At 47.5% G+C, this 24,741-nt stretch overlaps 1 protein-coding gene across 4 annotated transcripts in view; it reads right to left on the bottom strand.

The window, feature by feature from the left end:
- LOC147122495 (protein phosphatase 3 catalytic subunit alpha) overlaps positions 1-24,741 on the bottom strand; it is a 408,075-nt gene that overhangs the window by 268,800 nt on the left and 114,534 nt on the right. For all 4 annotated transcript variants that reach the window (XM_086005830.1, XM_086005811.1, XM_086005840.1 and 1 more), the window contains exon 2: positions 376-576. In XM_086005830.1, the coding sequence (XP_085861956.1) occupies positions 376-576 (201 nt within the window). The remainder of the gene's footprint in view (positions 1-375; positions 577-24,741) is intronic.

Below are 24,741 nucleotides of genomic sequence, written 5' to 3'. Positions count from 1 at the left end.
GCAACTCGCCAAGACTTCTTCGGCAGCACCTCCCAAACCCGCAACCTCTTCCACCTAGAAGGACAAGGGCAGCAGGCTCATGGGAACACCACCACCTTCGAGTTCCCCTCCAAGTCACACACCATCCTGGCTTGGAAATATATCGGTCGTTCCTTCATCGTCGCTGGGGCAAAATCCTGGAACTCCCTCCCTAACAGCACTGTGGGAGCACCTTCACCACACGGACTGCAGCGGTTCAAGGCAGCGGCTCACCACCGCCTTCTCAAGGGCCACTAGGGATGGGCAATAAATGCCGGCCTTGTCAGCGACGCCCACATCCTATAACAAAAGAATTTAAAAAAAAACAAAGACCCTCGTAATCTGAAAGTGCCTCACCCGTGACTGGTGCTTCGATGTCCAGCATCGTCTTCTCTTGACGGAGAATGGATGCTCCTTCTGTTATAATCCGCATAGCGACGGTCTCCTCCACTCTGCCTTCTTTAGTAAGATGGCCCTTGAGAACATCCACACGAGGCTTCCCGTCATGGTCAAAGACCTCCTTAATCGTCAGCCGGTGACTCGGAGGGAAGGGGACAGCTGTGGGCGAAAGGGAACACAATATCAACACGTGTCACAAGAAAGCGCCCAGCTTCCAGATCAGCCACTCAGCCAGTTTTCAAGCAATAATTGTAATGTTTTATTTCATTATTTTTGATGCACTATTTACTAAACAGTTACTGAACTAAAATGAAAAAATGTCTGCAAGCCCCTCTCCCCTTCACATTAAAACCATGTCATTCCATGTTAGCCGTGGCTCAGTGGGCAGCACTCTCACCTGAGTCTGAAAGTCATGGGTTCAAGTCCCACTCCAGAGACTTGAGCACAAAAATACAGGCTGACACTCCCAGTGCAGTACTGAGGGAGTGCCGCACTGTCGGAGGAGCAGCACGGAGGGCGCGCCGCACTGTCGGAGGGGCAGTACTGAGGGAGCGCCGCACTGTCGGAGGGGCAGTACTGAGGGAGCGCCGCACTGTCGGAGGGGCAGTACTGAGGGAGCGCCGCACTGTCGGGGGGGCAGTACTGAGGGAGCGCCGCACTGTCGGAGGGGCCATTTTTCAGATGAGACGTTAAACCGAGGCCCCATCTGCCCTCTCAGGTGAACACAAAAGATCCCATGGCACAGGTTTGAACAGCAGGAGAGTTATCCCCAGTGTCCTGGCTAATATTTATACTTCAACCAAAATCATTTTTTTTTTTTTAAAAACAGATGATCTGATCATTATCACATTGCTGTTTGTGGGAGCTTGCTGTGCACAAATTGGCTGCTGCGTTTCCCACATTACAACAGTGACCACACTTCAAAAGTACTTAATTGGCTGTGAAGTGCTTTGGCCTGTCCCGAAGTGGTGAAAGGTGCTGGAGAAATGCGAGTCGGTCTTTCTTTCTTTCAATGGGAGGAGCGAGGAACAAGCTGTACTGGGAGTTCACCGTGATTCAGATCAATAGGTTTTACAGTCTTTGTAGAAGAAACATGTTTGAAACTACTGGCGCAAGGCTCTCTACTACATCGATCTGCAGAGAGTGGGCTGATCTTCAATACACAGAGAGAAAAGCAAAGTTAATATCACAACTATGCAATTTCTGGCGTTTTCCATTTAACGCCCATGTCTATTCAGGCACATACAGGAAACCACCCCGAACACGTGAAAATCTCATCGTGGCTTGGGAACATTGTTCCCAACTTACCATCCTTCCATTGGAAAATGCCCAACGTCAGCCAAACCTGGTTAAATGAAACACAGCTGTGCTCTTTCCCCCCACCCCCATGGATGACTGCATCGACATCATGGCCCTGATGGAAACTTGTTTGAATAGTGATGACACCACCTCACTCTTAAGGTCTCCGCCTTTGCTTCAGCTCATCCGCTGCTGAAACCCTCATCCATGCCTTTGTTACCTCTAGACTTGACTATTCCAACGCACTCCTGGCTGGCCTCCCACGTTCTATCCTACGTAAACTTGAGCTCATCCAAAACTCGGCTGCCTGTGTCCTAACTCGCACCAAGTCCCGTTCACCCATCACCCTGTGCTCACTGCCCCGTGTCCTAACTCGCACCAAGTCCCGTTCACCCATCACCCCGTGCTCACTGCCCCGTGTCCTAACTCGCACCAAGTCCCGTTCGCCCATCACCCCCTGTGCTCACTGCCCCGTGTCCTAACTCACACCCAGTCCCGTTCACCCATCACCCCCTGTGCTCACTGCCCCGTGTCCTAACTCGCACCAAGTCCCGTTCACCCATCACCCCGTGCTCACTGCCCCGTGTCCTAACTCGCACCAAGTCCCGTTCACCCATCACCCCGTGCTCACTGCCCCGTGTCCTAACTCGCACCAAGTCCCGTTCGCCCATCACCCCCTGTGCTCACTGCCCCGTGTCCTAACTCACACCAAGTCCCGTTCACCGATCACCCCGTGCTCACTGCCCCGTGTCCTAACTCACACCCAGTCCCGTTCACCCATCACCCCCTGTGCTCGCTGCCCCGTGTCCTAACTCACTCAGTCCCATTCACCCATCACCCCCTGTGCTCACTGCCCCGTGTCCTAACTCACACCCAGTCCCGTTCACCCATCACCCCCTGTGCTCACTGCCCTGTGTCCTAACTCACACCCAGTCCCGTTCACCCATCACCCACTGTGCTCACTGCCCCGTGTCCTAACTCACACCCAGTCCCGTTCACCCATCACCCCCTGCGCTCACTGCCCCGTGTCCTAACTCACACCCAGTCCCGTTCACCCATCACCCCCTGTGCTCACTGCCCCGTGTCCTAACTCACACCCAGTCCCGTTCACCCATCACCCCCTGTGCTGCCTGACCGACACTGGCTCCCGGTCCGACAACACCTCGATTTTTAAAAATTTTCATCCTTTGGGTGTTGCTCAACTCCGTCGATCTCCGCCCCTCAGCGTCGAGTGGTTATGCAGAAACTCAGAATCCAGTTTACTGAGCGAGTGTACGCACGTGAAATGCAGGCGGATTAACGGACACCATTCTGATTCCGAACACCAGGCACTGAGTGTCTACTGCTGTTCATGAAGAATCAAGCGAGTTCGCTATGCGTTAAGTGACGGCTGCTACTGAGCACAGTTTACTGTTTTTGAACAGTTTAAAATGCACAGTATTTCCCAACAAAAGTTGCCAGTTTAGCACTTGTTTCGCTAACTTTAGCACTTGGGACGGGGGTGAGTAAACCTTTTCAGGAATGTGATTTACTCAGAAGAAAATGTAGTTCTTTTGACTGAATCTTATTGTGTGAAATGTCTGGGGATTTTATATACACACACTCAGAAACTCAATTGCACAGACACAGACAGACACACTCACACACACACATTTCACCCGTATGGACATGAACTAGATGCAAAATATTTAATTATCTAGCCATACGGAGGGACTGACTGGCCAATTAAGTTCATTTGAATTTGGTATATAATCTAATTCTGGTAATTATAATTTTTTGCACCAAGAATTGAATTAAGCAACGTAATTAATATGAAGTGTGAATTTAATACTTTAAAAAACTCAATCAGATCATTTGAATTAAACAACTTTAAATTAAGATCAGACTGCATAATCCAACCTTTGAAATACCCACCATTTCTTTTATACATCAATAGCCAAGCAAAAGGATTCAGGCGTTTTGTTTAAGTACAGAACACTTGAGGGCGCGTATGTTCAGGGCACTGGAGGGCACTTAATGTTAATTCTGCTTGCAAGTAGTTATTTTCCAATACGAAGCAGTTGCATTAAACAGTCCTATTCAAGTCTCTGTGATTGTTACAAGCCAGCATTAATGTTTTACGAAGAGACTCTCTCTTTGAAACTACACACTTGCTTTAAGCAGAGATGCTAAATTCTGGCACCATTTCAAAACCTGGTGACATTCTGCATCTGCGCAAGCAACAAAAGTGCTTTTCAAATCAATAACTTCAGCCGCACTTTTTAAATATTGGTACGAATTACAACTCGCAAAAAAGATTGGATTAGTAGTTGTGGGCCCCCTGAATGTAACGTGTGGAAAACCCAAATCTAAAACTACCACGCTCCACCACACTAACCATCAGTCTCCAACCCTCGAGGCAGCGACTGAATAACAAAATATTCCTCCATGTTCTGGGCTCTGACATCTACCGCTGGGAAAAGCTGCATTCATCCTCCTGGGTTTGCTGTTCCTGTGTTTCGGTCGTACTCTGGCCCATAAGATTCTAACTATGCATCTTAGTTGATATTTGCCAGTTTCACTATTTGCAAAGCGTAGAGTGTTTCAAATTGAGTTCGTCTATCTTCCTAAAAATGACTGCAGATTTTTCTCCCTCCCTCCTCTCTTCTCATTCCACCTTTTGGTAGATATTTTACAAAACTAGTGAAGGCAGCCACTGTGGATAGAGGGAGGGGTAACTAAACAATAACTTGCATTTATATAGCGCCTTTAATGTAGTAAAACGTCCCAAGGCGCTTCACAGGAGCGATTATCAAACAAACTGACACCGAGACACATAAGGAGATATTAGGACAGGCGACCAAAAGCTTGGTCAACAAGGGAGGTTTTAACGAGGGTCTTAAAGGAGGAGAGAGAGGCGGAGAGGTTTAGGGAGGGAATGCCAGAGCTTGGGGCCCAGGTAGCTGAAGGCACGGCCGCCAATGGTGGAGCGATGGAAATCGGGGGATGAGCAAGAGGCCAGAATAAGCAGAGCGCTGAGATTCATATCACAGAATTCAATCCCAAAACGATAGTAAAAATCTTGGAATCCTCTAAGAACTGAACATGACTTAAGTCACTATGAAGTAACGATCCGATCAGTGAAGTTCCAATTACCTGCATGGGCTGCATTATTCATTCTTCCATTCGCCCCATCTCATTTATTAGCCAATTATACGGTCATGTTTTGGGAAAGCAACTGCCCTCTGACCCCCGAGCCATTTACATTAAACGAGGAGCGCTTGCCACTAGTTGTGATCAAAAACACAAACATGTCCACAGGTATGATTGCTCGAAGCGTCGTACAGCTTCAACAGCAACTGAATAAAACTGGGTTCGAAGCAAACCAAAGACAATGGGGTTTTCAATAGGCTGGGAACCTAGACCCACTCCCTATCTCTCTAATGTTCTCCAGCCCCACAACCCTCCGAGATCTCTACACTCCCCCATTTCTGGCCTCTTGAGTATCCCCTGATTCCCATCGCTCCACCATTGGTGGCCGTGCCTTCAGCTGTCTGGGTTCCCTAAGCTTTGGAATTCCCTCCCTAAACCTCTCCGCCTCTCTCTCCTCCTTTAAACCTACCTCTTTGACCAAGCTTTTGGTCATCTGTCCTAATAGCTTACGTGGCTCGGGGTCAATTTTTGTTTGATAATCGCGCCTGTGAAGCACCTTGGGATGTTTTACTATGTTAAAGGCGCTATATAAATACAAGTTGTTGTAGAAATCAGGAGAGAGAGCGAGAGCCAGAGCCAGAGAGCGAGAGACAGAGAGCGAGAGACAGACAGAGAGAGAGACAGACAGAGAGAGAGACAGACAGAGAGAGAGACAGACAGACAGAGAGACAGACAGAGAGACAGACAGAGAGAGAGACAGACAGAGAGAGAGACAGACAGAGAGACAGACACACTAATGGAAATCTGCAACTTTCTACACCAAAAGGCGGTGCATGTTGGGATTCAACTGGAGCTTTGAAGACCGACATCGACAGATCTGAACACAGACACGCACGAGCACACCCCCCGCCCCCCTCACCCAGGCACACACACCAGAGATCATTAGATAGTGGAGGACTCCCGCCGAGATCCCGCTTTCCCATTCATGGACACGGCGACACAAACTCTAACACACCTACTGCCGCCCCGGCTGGAGGGCAGCCAAGTTCACACAGATAAGGACTCGGCTTTGAGCTGCTGGGCTGGATGGCTGAGCGACGCACTCCATCTACCAACTAAGGCGCAAGCCTCGCCAATGTGCTTAAGGCGGCAGGAAGAGACATCTGGACGGTGATGCAAGTTGGGGAGGAGAATTCACAGCTCTCATTCCCAGCTGGTGCAAAATAAATGAACCACCGTTGAGAAGGGGCATGAAACCGTTCAATCTGGTGAAACAAAGCGTCAGAGGGAGGAAGCAGAAAGACCCGTTCTGCACGGTTAGGAATTAATTTAAAAAGGGTCCAGCTTTCAACCTACTGATATTTTTGTGTCTCGTGTTCCGCATGCCCGATACGAGACTCCCAAAACAAGCGCTCTACTCGGAGCTCCGGCACAGCAAGAGAGCCCCAGGTGGGCAGAGGAAACGCTTCAAGGACACCCTCAAAGCCTCCTTGAAAAAGTGTAACATCGCCACTGACACCTGGGAATCCCTGGCCCAAGACCGCACAAAGTGGAGGAGAAGCATCCGGGAAGGCGCCGAACACCGAGTCTCTTCGCCGGGAGCAAGCGGAAGCCAAGCGCAAGGAGCGCACGTCAACCCAAGCACCCCACCCACCTGCCCCTTCAACCACCGTCTGCCCCACCTGTGACAGAGACTGTAGGTCCCGCATTGGACTCATCAGTCACCCGAGAACTCATTTTTAATGTGGAAGCAAGTCATCCTCGGTTCCAAGGGACTGCCTAAGGAAGGAAGGATTGTGTAGAATTTATCGTAAACCCAGGAACTTACAAACAGCATTACAAAGGGAAGGTCGGTCAATAAGACGGGGGAAAAGCAATTAATTTAAAAAAATGTTTTCCAACGTAAAATCGACAAGCTCAGATACACTTCTAGAAGATTGGGCCCCAGAAAATATACACTTCAGTTCCTGCCATGCAAGTAATGCTACACCACTGCCAAAAAATAGCCCGCCCAAGAAATGTATCCCCGGTCAGGTACAGTGCGCATTAGAGGCTGAGGAACATTTTGTTCTGCCCCAACAAGCCATGTGCGAAATGCAACCTCAGAGGAGAATCTGCTGCTGCGCCAGGGCAGTTTGTTGAGCTCGTGTTTCTGTGCCTGATTACCAATTTGTGTTTACATTGTAGGCTCATTCACCACAATTTTTAAGCTTCCAAAGAAGTCTACCACAAATTACCAGGGTACGTTTTTGGAAGGAATTCCTTGAGCCTAAGGCCATTGTACGGGCTTGCCTTGTTCTTGTTGAGCGGCAGGAGTGATGCTCATTAATTGTGGCCGAACCTAGACTGCCCAGGGTTACAGTGAGGAGAACGTGGGTTTAGGTTCCTCCGCCACTTGAGAGGCCACCAATCATCCATAGTACGATTCAAACACTATACCTATATTGGAAGACCGCAAAGAATATAGCATTTGTATTCAATTTGCTAACAGCAACCCATCATTGTTCACCTAAGTGTTCTTGGGTGTCAGCCATGGCCTACATCTCAGTCAGAAGGTTGAGAGTTTGAGTCGCATTCCAGAGAATTGAGCACAAAATCTAGTCTGACACTCAGGGCAGCACTGAGGGAGCGCCGCACTGTCGGAGGGGCGGTACTGAGGGAGCGCTGCACTGTCGGAGCGGCGGTACTGAGGGAGCGCCGCACTGTCGGAGGGACGGTACTGAGGGAGCGCTGCACTGTCGGAGCGGCGGTACTGAGGGAGCGCCGCACTGTCGGAGGGACGGTACTGAGGGAGCGCCGCACTGTCGGAGGGGCAGTACTGAGGGAGCGCCGCACTGTCGGAGGGGCGGTACTGAGGGAGCGCTGCACTGTCGGAGGGACGGTACTGAGGGAGCGCCGCACTGTCGGAGGGGCAGTACTGAGGGAGCGCCGCACTGTCGGAGGGGCGGTACTGAGGGAGCGCTGCACTGTCGGAGGGGCGGTACTGAGGGAGCGCCGCACTGTCGGAGGGGCAGTACTGAGGGAGCGCCGCACTGTCGGAGGGGCGGTACTGAGGGAGGTGCCGCCTTTTAGATGAGACTTTAAACCGAGGCCCCATCTGCCCCAAGGTGGATGCAAGATATCCTACTGCACTATTTTGAAGAAGAGCCGGGGGGTTCTCCCCGGTGTCCTGGGGCCAATATTTATCCCTCAATCAACATTATTAAAACAGATTATCTGGTCATTGTCACATTGCTGTTTGTGGGAGCTTGCTGTGCACAAATTGGCTGCCACGTTTCCTACATTACAACAGTGACCACACTTCAAAAAGTACCTCATTGGCTGTAAAGCTCTTTGAGACGTCCCGAGGTGGTGAAAGGCGCTGGAGAAATGCAAGTCTTTCTGCCGACTGTTGGCTCTAAATGCTAATTCAAGAGGCAATGCCCCAGCCCGTGGGCAGCAACGAGATCTTTCTCCCCCTTCCCTGGTTTAATGGCAATTTTGTTTTCACTTTAACCCTCCGAGCTAAACTAGCACGAGTGAAAAGTCCACAGGACTCGCCACTCAGTGAGCCACATTCGCTGCCACCTGTACGCACAGCGGTATCTCAAGTGGAGGAGGAACCTAAACCCGCGTTCTCCTCACTCTAACCCTCGGCAGTGTAGGTTCGGCCGTAATTAATGAGCATCACTCCTGCAGCTCAACAAGGAGGAGGTAAACCCGTACAATGGCCTTAGGCTCAGCGAATTCCTTCCAAAAACGTACCTTGGTAATTTGAGAGACACGTCAGTGGGAGCTTAAAAAAAAAAAAAAAAAAAAATTGTAGAGACCGTGTCCACAATGCAAACACAAATTGGTAATCACACACATAGAGAAACACGAGGTCAACAAACTGCCCTGGAGCAGCAGCAGATGCTCCTCCGAGGTTACATTTCACACATGGCTGGTTGGGGCAGAACAAAACGTTCCTCAGCCTCGAACATGAATCGCATCTGACCAGGGAGTGCCAGGTACCAACGCTGAGCGCCAAAAAAACAAAACAAGTCTTCCATTTTGCAGCTTTGCCATCCCTGAACTTGATCTCAATTCAAACTGCTGGCTTTTGCATAAAAGGAGATGGAAAACACAACAGAAAACGAGTGTTTGCTTCGGAACAGGAACAGGCCTGGTGAATCATACATAAAGAAATCCTGTTCCATGAGAAAGCTTTATGTGAGGCAGGAGGTTATCATAGAGTTATACAGCACAGAAAGAGGCCCTTCGGCCCATCGTGTCCGCGCCAGCCATCAAGCCCTATCTAATCTAATCCCATTTTCCAGCACTTGGTCCGTAGCCTTGTATGCTATGGCGTTTCAAGTGCTCATCTAAATGCTTCTTGAATGTTGTGAGGGTTCCTGCCTCTACCACCCTTTCAGGCAGTGAGTTCCAGATTCCAACCACCCTCTGGGTGAAAACGTTTTTCCTCAAATCCCCTCGAAGCCTCCTGCCCCTTACCTTGAATCTATGCCCCCTTGTTATTGACCCCTCTACTAAGGGGAAAAGTTCCTTTCTATCCACCCTATCTATGCCCCTCATAATTTTGTACACCTCAATCAGGTCCCCCTCAGCCTTCTCTGCTCCAAGGAAAACAACCCCAGCCTCTCCAGTCTTTCTTCATAGCTGAAGCGCTCCAGCCCAGGTAACATCCTGGTGAATCTCCTCTGCACCCTCTCCAAAGCAATCACATCCTTCCTATAGTGTGGTGACCAGAACTGCACACAGTACTCCAGCTGTGGCCTAACTAGCGTTTTGTACAGCTCCATCATAACCTCCCTGCTCTTATATTCTATGCTTCGGCTAATGAAGGCAAGTATCCCATATGCCTTTTTAACCACCTTATCTACCTGTCCTGCTGCCTTTTGGGGTCAATGCTTCAGAATTTGTTAACCCAAAAGTAGAGGTGTCCTGCGCCAACAGAGTAGCAGCTAGATAGGAGGGAGCTGGTGGTAGAGGCTCGGGATTCAGAACAACTCCAGCCTCTCACTCATTGCTCATGTCAATTTCATTACCGAGGTGCTGCTACAGATCCACGCCCCTCACTGCTTAAAGTATGTGTGTCAGGTTATGACAGAATGTTGACTGTACTTTAAGCTAATGCTGTGGAACCAACCCACCGGTCCCATTCCTCTTCACTGCTAGCAACTGTGGACAGTCAGTGCCTGAAAAACACGTGCACACACGCATCTGTGGACGCTCACCGCTAATATAGGCACATTAGGACTAGAGTCAGCAGGAATATAATGAAATCCTTCTATGAACTTAAAAAGGCCAGTTTTGGGGTCAATGCTTCAGAATTTGTTAACCCAAAAGTAAAGCGAGTTTCTTAGATAAAGGTTTGGAAAGAATTCTGCATCTGAATTTTGGATATTGATAGGACGTCACCTTGTAGCTAATACATAAACTGTTCTAGCGTACGACGGCTGAACACTTTCTTTGAATAAAGGAAATGTCTTCAATAAAATAGTTGCTAAAATCTCATCGCAGTGAAAATAAAAAACAGAATTTTAGATGATTTCTGCTGGGTCGTCAGCTGTGGCTCAGTGGGCAGCACTCCTGCCCGAGACAGACGGTCGTGGGTTCAAGTCCCACTCCAGAGACTTCAGCACAAAATCCAGGCTGACACTCCCAGTGCAGTCCTGAGGGAGGGCCGCACTGTCGGAGGGGCAGTCCTGAGGGAGGGCCGCACTGTCGGAGGGGCAGTCCTGAGGGAGGGCCGCACTGTCGGAGGGGCAGTCCTGAGGGAGGGCCGCACTGTCGGAGGGGCAGTCCTGAGGGAGGGCCGCACTGTCGGAGGGGCAGTCCTGAGGGAGGGCCGCACTGTCGGAGGGGCAGTCCTGAGGGAGGGCCGCACTGTCGGAGGGGCAGTCCTGAGGGAGGGCCGCACTGTCGGAGGGGCAGTCCTGAGGGAGGGCCGCACTGTCAGAGGAGCTGTTAAACCGAGGCCCCGTCTGCTCTCAGGACTGCCCCTCCGACAGTGCAGCGCTCCCTCAGGTAAAAGATCCCGTGGCACTATTTCGAAGAAGAGCAGGGTGTTGTGTATTTTGAATGTTGTATTTGAATTGTCCCACATAGCTTACCGTAGTTGTGATGTGCAATACACTATGGGTAATAGTGCATGGAGTTGAGAAGATTCTCTGGAAAGTGATGGCTGTTAACTGAACTCTGTCTCCTGTGTACTCTTTTAATTGTTATATACAAGCAAGGTTATTAAACTCTTGAGATATAACAAAAGTGGTGACGAGGACGTCTGAACTTACGTGGCTCTGCTGTGCGGAAGATAGTCGGGTTTTACGTGTTTAATTAACTGTCCACGGCAAAAATAACAGTTTTAAAGAGGCTGGCTCGAGGATAAAGGAGCTTGCAATGGCAGGAAGACGAGACGGTGTATAAGGTACTAACGACTTGAGGAAGGGAGGAAAAGCAGCGAGTAAATCGGGAAGGACATTTATTCAACTGTGAAACGATCTGTGAATTGAAGCACTAAACAACTGATAGTGATTTTAGTTGAGTTCAACATTGGAAGGATCCTTAGTGAATGATAATTAGGAGCCTGAGAGAAGGAAAATGGCTGGAATTATCGGTAACATTGGACCGTTTGATGAGAATGTCGAACAATGGCGCTCATACACAGAACGATTTGAATACTTCACACAAGCAAATGACATTGGAGGGAACAAAGTAGTCCCTACATTGTTAAGTGTGATGGGACCAAAGACTTTCAATCTATTGCATACTTTAGTGCATCCAGATAAACCAGGGACTAAACAATATATCGAAATTGTGGCGATACTAAAAGGGCATTTTTCACCCAAACCCCTAGTCATAGCTGAGGGGTTTAGGTTCCACAGGCTTAACCAGGAAGTAGGAGAAACAGTGACCATGTTTGTAGCTGCACTAAAAAGACTATCAGAGCACTGTGAGTTTAATGACGTGCTAAATACTATAAGAGACAGGCTAGTGTGTGGTATGAGAACTGAAGCCATACAGAAGAGACTATTAACGGAGAGTAATCTGACTCTACAAAAGGCCATTGAAATCAGTATTTCCATGGAATTGGCAACTAAGGAAGCTCAACAGTTGGGTGCAACAGAAAAAGTGCACAAAGTAAGAACAGAGCCAAGGGCCATGCTTCCATTGTGGCAAAACGGGGCATCTTGCGTCTGCATGCTGGTGTGTGGACATGGATTGCCACAGCTGTGGTAAAAAGGGACATATTCAGCGCGCATGCAGAAATAAAAAGGACATAGAGAAAACGTCAAAGACGGAAGGAAGAAAAAAAACATTCAGACAAAGAAGCTCTATCCTGTAGAACAGGACAAAACAGAGGCAAGTGACACTTCAGAGGAGGAACTATCACTGAACGTGTTGACTGAAAAAGACATTAAAGCACCTTCCACTTCAGCTAGCTAACATAACGTTAAAGACATATACCGGTGAAAGAGTAACCGTGAGAGGTATCACTGAGGTCACAGTTCAGTTGATGGACAAACTAGGAAGTTACCACTCTATGTAGTTAAAGGAGACTACCCCCTCCCTGCTGGGACGTTCGTGGATGGAGAGAATAAAATTAGACTGGTCATCAGTCTACATGATGTCACACAATGATCCAGGCTTACCCGCCATCTTAAAGAAACATGCAGAAGTCCTTAATGGAGAACTGGGTAGCATGAAAGATATTACTGTGAAGCTTCGTATTAAGCAGGATAGCAAACCCAAGTTCATGAAGGCACGACCCGTACCTTATGCCATCAGACCAAAAGTTGAGGCTGACTTAGAAGCCCTAGTTGAAAGCGGAGTACTAGAACCAGTCAGCGTGAGTGAATGGGCAACGCCCATCGTACCAGTGCTCAAGGAGGTGGAGTTAGGATATGTGGAGATTTTAAAGTAACTGTTAACCCTGTATAGTCAGTGGAGCAATATCCGCTCCCCCATATTGATGATTTGTTTGCGGGACTTGCTGGGGGCCAGAAGTTTAGCACAATTGACCTCCGTCAAGCCTATCTGCAAATGCATGTGGATGAACAGTCACGAGAAATGCTGACTATTGTGACGCACAAGGGCCTATTTAGGTATCGTCGACTTCCTTTCGGAATTACATCAGCTCCAGCGCTTTTCCAACGTGCTATGGACCAGATCCTTAGTGGATTGCCTGGAGTCCAGTGCTACTTAGATGAAATCTTAATTACTGGGTGTGATGACCAAGACCATCTGCGTAACTTGGACGCAACGCTACAGAGACTGAGGGATTACGGACTCAGTTCGCAGGGATAAATGCGATTTTTTTCAGGCATCTGTTGAGTACCTCGGTCATGTGATCGATGCCACAGGCCTTCACAAGGCACCGTCCAAGACCAAGTCAATCATGGATGCCCCAGCACCTGAAAATATCAACCAGCTGCGTTCTTTTCTAGGGTTACTGAACTACTATGGACGGTTCATACCGAACCTAGCCTCGATGCTGAGACCGCTGCATTGGTGGCTATGTAAAGACAAGTGGGAATGGACCAACAAGTGCCAGGAGGCGTTCATGACAGCAAAGGACACGCTCCTGAAGTCAGAGGCTTTGACGCATTTTAACCCTTCATTACCCATAGTTAGCTTGCGATGCATCGTCATATGGTGTGGGAGCGGTCGTTTCTCATATCATGCCAAACGGAGAAGAGGAGCCGATAGCATTCGCATCTAGGACTTTGAACAGAGCTGAAACTAACTACGCCCAAATAGAACGAGAAGCACTGAGCATCGTTTTTGGCATTCGCAAGTTTCACCAATATTTGTACGGGAGACAGTTCACCCTACTAACAGATCACCGCCCTCTCACGACCATCTTCGGGCCACATACAGGGATTCCGTCACTTGCTGCGAGCAGAATGCAAAGGTGGGCGCTGCTGTTGTCTGCACACACATTTGACATTAGATATCGCAAGTCTGACCTGCACGGCAACGCCAACGGTCTTTCCAGGTTGCCGCTGCCTGTCACCAAGCCTATGACGCGTAGCATGGACATCTGCTATTTTAGGCAGGTGGAGAACGCGCCCGTTACTTCGACACAGGTCCGACGGAACACCAGAAACGACCCAGTGTTGTCTGCAGTGCTGGACATTATCGTCAGGGGCAAGCTTGACAGCGATGACCCAAACCTGAAACCATATCTCAAGGAGAAACGAACTGTCGGTGCAGTCTGGATGTTTGCTGTGGGGGAGGAGAGTGGTTATTCCACCATCGCTACGGAAACCAGTGTTACAGCAACTACACTCCGGACACTGCGGAATGGTTCGTATGAAAGAAATAGCGAGGAGCTACTTCTGGTGGCCGGGTATGGATGGACAGATTGAGGACAAAGCTAAAACCGGTTCCTCATGTCAGAGAGTTCGTAATGTGCCACAGCTTGCACCTCTTCACCCCTGGGACTTTCCGGAGGAAGCATGGCACCGCATTCATGTAGACTTTGCAGGTCCATTCGAGGAGAGAATGTTCCTGGTGGCTGTTGACGCACACAGTAAGTGGCCAGAGGTTGTTATAATGAGGTCCACCACCGCTGAGAAGACCATCGAGAAGTTAGGCGAGGTGTTCAGCCGATTTGGATCTCCGATGCAACTTGTTTCAGACAACGGTCCACAGTGGGTGTCACAAGAAATGGCTACATTCCTGCAGGTGAATGGCGTACAACGTATCAGGGCTGCACCATATCACCCTGCGACCAATGGTCCAGCTGAGAGGTTTGTTCAGACCATGAAACACTCTCTAAAGGCATCGCAAGGCCAGGGAACGCTTCATCAGCACCTGAATAGTTTCCTGTTGAGTTACAGGAATACACCACATGCGACCACAAAAGCACCACCTGCCACTCTACTGCTCAAAAGAGAGCTACGAACCAACTTTGACCTGCTGAAACTGCCAAAGGTGAAAGACGTGGTACAGTATCAGCAGGACAAGCAGATCAAGCGACGTGAACAACGCTCCAAAGACAGAGTCTTCAGTCCAGGTGAACATGTGTTGGCACGGAACTACAGTGGTGGACCTAAGTGGGTTCCTGCTACTGTCATTGCACAGACTGGTCCAGTATCCTACACTGTACAGACACCCGAGGACACTGTCTGGAAGAGACACACCGATCAGCTTCTACGAAGTGCAGCATCACCCACTGAACCACCAACAGCAGTTTATCTGCCACTGGGTGACGCTGTGGGTCATCCGCCTTCTACACCGAGAGGCTCACCTTCTGAGGAAGCAGCCGCTTCAGCCCCTATCTCATCAGCAAGGGAGACCTGTATACAGGCACCCCAGCCGCCTACACCTGTGTTGACGTCACCTGTGAGAGACAATGAACTGGAGAGCCAGGTTGACCGCCGGTATCCTACCAGAGAGCGGCAGGCCCCTATATGTTTGAACTTATAGTTCAGAGGCTTACCCTTTATCTGGGGCAGAATAATCCCCATGCGTATAGCCATGGTTGGAGGAAGTCTACCTCACTCCCAGGTTATTGTGTTTTAAAAATGTTGTGGTTCTATTGGGACATCTAATGTAAGAGGGGAGATGTTGTGTATTTTGAATGTTGTATTTGAATTGTCCCACATAGCTTACTGTAGTTGTGATGTGCAATGCACTATGGGAAATAGAGTGCACGGAGTTGAGAAGATTCTCTGGAAAGTGATGGCTGTTAACTGAACTCGGTCTCCTGCGTACTTTTTTAATTGTTATACAAACAAGGTTATTAAACTCTTGAGATTTAACACAGGGGAGTTCTCCCCAGTGTCCTGGGGCCAATATTTATCCCTCAACCAACATCACTAAAACAGATTATCACATTGCTGTTTATGGGAGCTTGCTGTGCACACATTGGCTGCCATGTTTCCTAAATTACAACAGTGACAACACTTCAAAAAGTACTTCATTGGCTGTAAAGCGCTTTGGGACGACCCGAGGTCGTGAAAGGGCTATTGAAATGCAAGTCTTTCTTTAAGTCAAGCAGATATTCATGGAAAATTCGAGATGCCAGGAGACGACAGATACCATTCCATTGACTGGACCGTCACAGGTTTGCTCACTGGGAATCTGATACTTCACATCCCAAGAATGTAAACATCGACTCCAGTGAAAGTTTCGTGCACAGGTATAAATAATGGGCTCGATAGCCCATAATTTCTCATTTATTTTGACTGGGTCACTTTAGACAAGTACCCTTGAGACATAGCATAAAGAACTTCGATTCAACCATTTATGCCAGTTTGTCTTAACAATTTTCATTTTTTCCAAGTCCTTTAACGTAGTAAAACATCCCAAGGCGCTTCACAGGAGCGATCATCAAACAAAATTTGACACCGAGCCACGCAAGGAGATATTAGGACAGGAGGAGGGAGGTTTTAAAGAGCGTCTTAAAGGAGGAGAGAGGGGCAGAGAGGTTTAGGGAGGGAATTCCAGAGCTTCAGGTCTTGGTAGCTGAAGGCACGGCCACCAATGGTGGAGCGATGGAAATCGGGAATGCACAAGTGGCCAGAATTGGAGGAGCGCAGAAATCTCGCAGGGTTGTGGGGCTGGAGGAGGTTAGAGATATTTTGCCACTATCCATGGGGGTCAATCAGCCTTGCACACAAATTATTTGACTAAATTTATGAAAGGAATTGGTCAGTCTCTACATCTCAGGTCAGATAGATATGGCTTGCTGCACCTGCACATTCACTTTCAGTGACTCATATACAAGGACACCCAGGTCCCTTTGAGCATCTGCATTCCCCAATCATTCACCATTTAGGAAATACTCTGACGTAATAAAGACTCACTACGCACTTGGTTGAACATAAAGCAAGGCTTTAATCGACTTGTAACAAAACATGGAGGTCTAGTTAGTAGTCACTAGCTTCCTGTTTCCAGATTGTCTCTGGCCAAGTTGGGCCCACGCCCGAGTATTTATACTCCTCGGACGGCGCCCTCAGCTGGCCATCCAGTAGTACTTCCTGAATTACTTCTTGTAGAAGTTGCGATTTATGACACTCTGCCTTTGTTTTTTCTACTTTACATTATATTCCATCTGCCATGTTCTCGCCCACTCACTGAGCCTGTCGAGATCCCCTTGAAGCCTCTTCACATCCGACACTGCCACCTAGCTTTGTATCATCAGCAAATTTGGAAATGTTACATTTAGTCCCTTCATCCAAATCATTGATATAGATTGTGAATAGCTGGGGCCCAAGCACTGATCCTTGCGGTACCCCACTAGTCACAGCCTGCCATCCTGAAAAAGACCCATTTATCCCTACTCTTTGTTTTCTGTCTGTTAACCAATTCTCAATCCATGCTAGTGTATTACCCCCAATTCCACGTGCCCCAATTTTGTTCACCAACCTCTTGTGTGGGACCTTTTTGAAGGCCTTCTGAAAATCCAAATACACCACATCTACCGGTTCCCCTTTGTCTACTCCACTGGTTACATCCTCAAAGAACTCCAATAAGTTTGCTAAAAAGTAATTGCAGTAAGACGTCTTTACTCTTATACTCAAATCCTCTTGTAATAAAAGCCAACATACCATTTGCTTTCCTAATTTCTTGCTGTACCTCCATGTACACGAATCATTTCTCCACATTATATTTCATTTGCCAAGTTCTCGCCCACTCACTTAGCCTGTCTATAACCCCTTGAAGCCTCCTTGCATCCTCCTCACAACTTTCATTCCCACCCAGCTTTGTATCATCAGCAAACTTGAATATATTACATTTGGTACCCTCATCCAAATCATTGATGTAGATTGTGAATAGCTGAGGCCCAAGCACTGATCCTTGCGGTACCCCACCAGTTACAGCCGGTCAACCTGAAAATGACCCGTTTATTCCTACTCTGTTTTCTGTCTGTTAACCAATCCTCAATCCATACTAGTATACTGCCCCCAATCCCATGAGCCCTAATTTTGTTTAATAACCTCATGTGGCACCTTATCGAATGCCTTCTGAAAATCCAAATACACCACATCCACTGGTTCCCCCTTATCTATTCTGCTAGTTACAACCTCAAAAAACTCCAACAGATTCGTCAAACACGATTTCCCTTTCATAAATCCGTGTTGACTCTGCCCAATCCTGTTATTATTTTATAAGTGCCCTGTTACCACGTCCTTAATAATAGATTCTAGCATTTTCCATACTACTGATGTCAGGCTAACTGGTCTGTAGTTCCCCGTTTTCTCTGTTCCACTATCCTTTCTTAAATAGTGGGGTTACATTTTCTACCTTCCAATCCGTGGGAACCCTTCTAGAATCTATGGAATTTTGGAAAGTGACAACCAATACATCCACTATCTCTAATAGCCACCTCTTTCAAAACCCTAGGATGTTGGCCATCAGGTCCAGAGGATTTATCAGCTTTCAGTCCCATTAATTTCTCCAGTACCTTTTTTTTAAACTAATACTAATTTCTTTCAGTTCCTCATTCTCGCTAGACCCTTGGTTCTCCACTATTTCCAGGAAGTGTTTTGCGTCTTCTTCCATGAAGACTGACACAAAGTATTTGTTTAATTTCTCTGCCATTTCCTTATTGCCCATTATAATTTCTCCTGTCTCAGCCTGTAAAGGACCCACATTTACTTTTGCTAATCTTTTCCTTTTTACATACCTATAGAAGCTTTTACAGTCTGTATTTATGTCTCTCGATAGTTTACTCATATTCTATTTTTCCTTTATCAATTTCTTGGTCCTCCTTTTCCTGAATTCTAAAATTCTCCCAATCCTCAGGCTTACTACTCATTTTGGCAACATTATAAGCCTCTTCCTTTGATCTAATACTATCTTTAACTTCTCGATAGCCACGGTTGGACCACTTTTCCCATGGAGTTTTTGTGCCTTAAAGGAATGTATACTTGCTGTAAATTGTGTTATTAATTCTTTAAATGCCAGCATTGCTAGTCTGCCGTCATACCTTTTAATGTAGTTTCCCAATCTACCTTAGCCAACTCGCCCCTCATACCTACGTAGTTTGCTTTGTTTAGATTTAACACCCTAGTTTCGGATTTAACTAAATCACTTGCGAACACGATATAAAATTCTGTCATATTATGGTGACTCTTCCCTAAAGGCCCCTTTACTACAAGGTTATTAATTAACCCTTTCATGGCTGATCTTCGACCTCAACTCCACTTCCCCGCCCGATCCCCATATCCCTCAATTCCCCTGGAGCCCAAAAATCTATCGACCTCAGCCTTGAATATACTCAACGACTGAGCCTCCACAGCCCTCTGGGGCAGAGAATTCCAAAGATTCACCACCCTCTGAGTGAAGAAATTCTTCCTCATCTCAGTCCTAAATGGTCGACCCCTTATCCTGAGACGGTGACCCCGAGTTCTAGAATACAGTGACACTTCATCCAATCATAAAACCTTATTTAGCGCACAGTCACATGTTGGTTACAACACAGAAGAAGCAGTACAAATTGGACGTGATGGTGTTTAATAACCTTTCAAAATTTGGATCGTATGTGTTATCCGAGGACCACAGCCCAGCAGCGAGTTAAATACATCCGGCACCTCGTCTTGTGTGAAGGATAATTACTAGCCCACTCATGACTCTGCTGCTCGTATAACCTGGAGTCTCAGATAAACAGAGTACCTGCTGGGTTCTGGTATCCTGTGTGCAATGCCCTGTTCATTACTCCATTTATCGCTAAGCACCGAATGGCCTTTCCTTCCAGTATATTCTGCTTCAGCACCATTTGCTTCAACACCGTGGGGAATTCAGGAGAAATCTCTTTACCAAGAGTGGGGAGAATGTGGAACTCGCTACCACAGGGAGTGGTTGAGGCGAATAGTATTGATGCATTTAAGGGGAGGCTGGATAAGCTCATGAGGGAGAAGGGAATAGAGGGTGACGCTGATAGATTTAGATGAGGAAAGACGGGAGGAGGCTCGAGTGGAGCATAAACACCAGCACGGACTGGTTGAGCTGAATGGACTGTTTCTGTGCCGTATATCCTGTGAGCAATCTCAGAATTGATCCCCTACTCCAGCTCCTCTCGTGAAGGCTCTGGAGTTTCAAACACTTCGATCAAAAGAACGTCAAGATATAGGCGGTCACGCTATTTTCTGCGGGGGGTGGGGGGGGGGGGAGACTGCAGAGCTAACCACTTCTATAAAATGATCTACTCTTAATTCAAAACCTGCTTAACTCAAATCGTATGTTAATTTAAATTGGAACTGTGCCAAAACAAGATGTCTCCTGCACAAGAATCCCTTCATTCTAACTGCTGGCTACTGCAAGAGTTTACCAAGCAGAGATAACTTGGAATTAACAGCAGACTGTACACTTCGACAGTGGTCCAATGACACTACATCTGCAGCATTAAGCATTTCCCAATACAATAACTTGTATTTGTACAGCGCCTTTAACATAGTAAAACGTCCCAAGCTGCTTCACAGGAGCGATTATCAAACAAAATTTGACACCGAGCCACATAAAGGTGACCAAAAGCTTGGTCAAAGAGGGAGGTTTTAAGGAGGGTCTTAAAGGAGGAGAGAGAGGCGGAGAGGTTTAGGGAGGGAATTCCAGAGCTCGGGGCCCAGGCAGCTGAAGGCACGGCCACCAATGGTGGAGCGAATAAAATCAGGGAGGCGCAAGAGGCCAGAATTGGAGGGGTGCAGAGACCCCGGAGAGTTGTAGGGCTGGAGGAGGTTCGGAGATCAGCGGGGTGGGGGGGCAGAAGAGGCCACGGACCTGGATAAATACTTGAAAAGGAACAATTTTGCAGGGCTGTGGGGAAAGAGCAGGGGGGAGTGGGCCTAACTGAAGAGCTCTTTCAAAGAGCCGGCACAGGCACGATGGGCTGAGTGGCCTCCTTCGGTGCGGAGAGATTCTACGATTACCCACAAATTACATCAGGCGATGATCTTTAGTGAAACAGAGATGCCACAAAAACACTCATGCAGCTCCAGTTGTTAATATTTCACCCGCTCTGCAAGACTCGCTTCTCTGTGATGCATTAGTACATGATTACGGCCTGCCACCGTGAATTCAAAGCCTCTGCAGTGCTTTCCCCAAGATTAATTGCCTGGCCTGTACTACCATCATTTACTGTTGATGTTTATTCAGGCTACAAAAAAATGCGCACAAAATACAGCGCAAATTAGAAAGTAATCAGACAGACAGCCAGCCAGTATACAGCATTACAAAGAAGCACTCTCCCCATCTTAATACTCAAGTGTACAAGAAATTAGAATTTCCCTATCCCAATTTGAAAGAAGATTCAGATCAATCTCATGGCACGGAAGCACACCGGGAAGCCCAGTGTATTTATTCTTACTAAATCTACAGGAACAGTCTCCTGTACCTCCCGCACAGGCTCCGTTACATAGAATTACATCGGGTCTTCGGCACAGAAACAGGCCATTCGGCCCAACAGGTCCGTGCCGGTGTTTATGCTCCACACAAGCCTCCTCCCACCTCTCTTCATCTCACCCCATCACCATATTCTTCTATTCCTTTCTCCCTCACATGTTTATCCAGCTTCTCCGTAAATGCATCTATACTATTTGCCTCAACCACTCCCTGTGGCAGCGAGTTCCACATTCTCACCACTCTCTGGGTAAAGAAATTTCTCCTGAATTCCCTATTGGATTTATTAGTGACTATCGTATATTGATGGCCCCTAGTTCTGGTCTCCCCCACAAGTGGAAACATCTTCTCTACCTCTACCCTGGCGAACCACTTCATAATCGTAAAGACCTCTATCAGGTCACGCCTCAGCATTTTTTCCCCCAGTAAAAGAGCCCCAGCCGGTTCAGTTTTTCCTGATACAGGAAACTTTCGATTTACCGGCACCTAAATAACCGGAAATCTCGGTTAACCGGCGAAATTCAGGAGTAGGTTCAGGTAAGTTTTATTACTTGCCTTCCTCGATCTGTTGCTGTGCAAGGGTGTGGCTGCAGCTGTTGCTAAGCTACAGAGACGCTTGGAGCTTATGGCCATTGTTCTGAACCTGTTGCTAATGTTGCTTTATACGGAGCTCTCAGCTCCGTATCTTTTACTATAGCTTTGGGATATCCGGAATTGTTGATGAACCGGCACCACATCGGTCCCGGATAAAAAAAAGTTTTCTGTAGTTATAACCTCTCAGCTCTGGTATCATCCTGGTAAATATTTTTTTGCACCCTCTCCAGTGCCTCTATATCCTTTTGTAACAACTTGGATTTATACAGCACCTTTAACGTCCCAAGGCGCTTCACAGGAGCAATTATCAAACAAAACTTGACACCGAGCCACGTAAGGAGATATTAGGACAGGTGACCAAAAGCTTGGTCAAAGAGGGAGGTTTTAAGGAGCGTCTTAAAAGGAGGAGAGAGGCGGAGAGGTTTAGGGAGGGAATTCCAGAGCTTAGGGCCTCGGCAGCTGAAGGCACAGCCGCCAATGGTGGAGCGATGGAAACCAGGGATGGACAAGAGGCCAGAATTAGAGGAGCGCAGAGATCTCGCAGGGTTGTGGGGCTGGAGGAGATTGCAGAGATAGGGAGGGGCGGGGCCACGAAGGGATTTGAAAGCAAGGATGAGGATTTAAAAATTGAGGCGTTGCCGGACCGGGAGCCAGTGTAGGTCAGCGAGCAGAGGAGGTGAAAGGTGATCGGGACAGGATGCAGGCAGCAGAGTTTTGGATGAGTTAAATTCCATGGGCAGTTGAGTGATGTTTTCTATTTTTAGGCATGGCTTTTCAGTAACTTGTGAGCTGTGCAACACCTTTTGGATTGAGTGCTGATAAAATGGAAATTACAAATTATCCCATTGTATTGTGAAAATATGGGGTTGAAGCAAAGCTTGTTGATCCATGTTTTACTGTGCTTGTGAATATCTTGCGTACCTGCCTATGCCCAAATAAAACTGTGCATCTCTGTGCTGTTTGGCCTTGTATGTGCCATTCTTCCCCCTCGAGCCTGCTCCGCCATTCAATGAGATCATGGCTGATCATTCAAACTCAGTACCCTGTCCCTGCCTTCTCCCCATATCCCTTGATCCCTTTAGCCTTAAGAAATATATCCAACTCCTTCTTGAATATATTTAATGAATTGGCCTCCACTGCCTTTTGTGGTAGAGAATTCCACAGGTTCACCACTCTCTGGGTGAAGAAATTCCTCATTTCAGTCCTAAATGGCTTACCCCTTATCCTTAGACTGTGACCCCTGGTTCTGGACTCCCCCGCCATCGGGAACATCCTTCCTGCATCTAGTCTGTCTAGTCCTGTTAGAATTTTAAAAGTTTCAATGAGATCCCCTCTCATTCTTCTAAACTCCAGCGAGTAAAAGCCCAATCGACCCAATCTCTCCTCATAAGTCATTCCTGCCATCCCAGGTATCAGTCTGGTGAATCTTCGCTGCACTCCCTCCATGGCAAGAACATCCTTCCTCAGATAAGGCGACCAAAACTGCACACAATACACAAGGTGTGGTCTCACCAAGGCCCTGTACAACTGCAGCAAGACATCCTTGTTCCTGTACTCGAATCCTCTCACTACGAAGGCCAACATACCATTTGCCTTCTTAACCACCTGCTGCACCTGCATGCTTACCTTCAGTGACTGGTGCACAAGGACATTCAGGTCTCGTTGCACTTCCCCTTCTCCCAATCTATTGCCGTTCAGATAATAATCTGCCTTCCTGTTTTTGCCACCAAAGTGGATAACCTCGCATTTATCCACATTATACTGCATCTGCCATGCATCTGCCCAATCACCCAACCTGTCCAAATCATACTGGAGTTTCTCAGCATCCTCCTCACAGCTCACATGCCCACCCAGCTTTGTGTCGTCTGCAAACTTGGAGATATTACATCTAATTCCCTCGTCTAGATCATTAATATAGTGAATAGCTGGGGTCCTAGCACCGATCCCTGCGGTACCCCACTAGTCACTGCCTGCCACTCGGAAAAAGAGCCGTTTATTCCAACTCTTTGCTTCCTGTCTGCCAACCAGTTCTCTATCCAAGTCAGTACCTTCCCCCAATGCCATGTGCTTTAACTTTACACACTAATCTCTTATGCGGGACCTTATCGAAAGCCTTCAGAAAGTCCAAATACGCCACATCCACTGGTTCTCCCTTATCTATTCTACCAGTTACATCCTCAAAAAGTTCCAGTCGATTAGTCAAGCACGATTTACCTTATGTAAATCCATGTTGACTTTGTCCGATCCGGTCACTGTTTTCCAAGTGCTCTGCTATTACATCTTTTATAATGGACTCTTGCATTGTCCCCACTACCAATGTCAGGTTTACTGGTCTATAATTCCCCATTTTCTCTCTACCACCTTTTTTGAATAGTGGGGTAACATTAGCTACCCTCCAGTCCATGGGAACTGTTCCAGAGTCTATAGAATTTTGGAAGATGACCAGCAATGCATCTACTATTTCTAGGGCCACTTCCTTAAGTACCCTAGAATGTAGATTATCAGGCCCTGGGGATTTATCGGCCATCAATCCCATCAATTCCCTTAACACCATTTCCCTACAAATACTGATTTCATTCAGTCCCTCCCTCTCATCAGACCCTATGTTCCCCGACATCTCTGGGAGGTTATTTGTGTCCTCCTGTGTGAAGACAGAACCAAAGTATGTATTTAATTGGTCTGCCATTTCTTTGTTCCCCATTATAAATTCCCCTGATTCTGACTGCAAGGGACCTACACTTGACTTCACCAATCTTTTTCTCTTCACATATCTATAGATCTTTTTCTCTTCACATATCTATAGAAACATGTTGTGTTGTGTACACACTGTGATTCATTCAGAGATGTACCTGTGTGTGTCTCCCACTTGTCAAATTGAGATTCACAGAATCACTTTGAAAGACAATGCCCCTTTGAATGGTCCCTGAAGCGCACTCTATAAAGATCGGTCATTGCTGATTGTTTGCTCTG

Source organism: Somniosus microcephalus, chromosome 2 (assembly GCF_052327205.1).
Source record: "Somniosus microcephalus isolate GS21.2 chromosome 2, FLI_Smic_1.0, whole genome shotgun sequence".
Lineage (NCBI taxonomy): Eukaryota > Metazoa > Chordata > Chondrichthyes > Squaliformes > Somniosidae > Somniosus > Somniosus microcephalus.
Note: the sequence above shows the minus strand (reverse complement) of the source record. Positions and strands in the feature narration are given on the sequence as shown.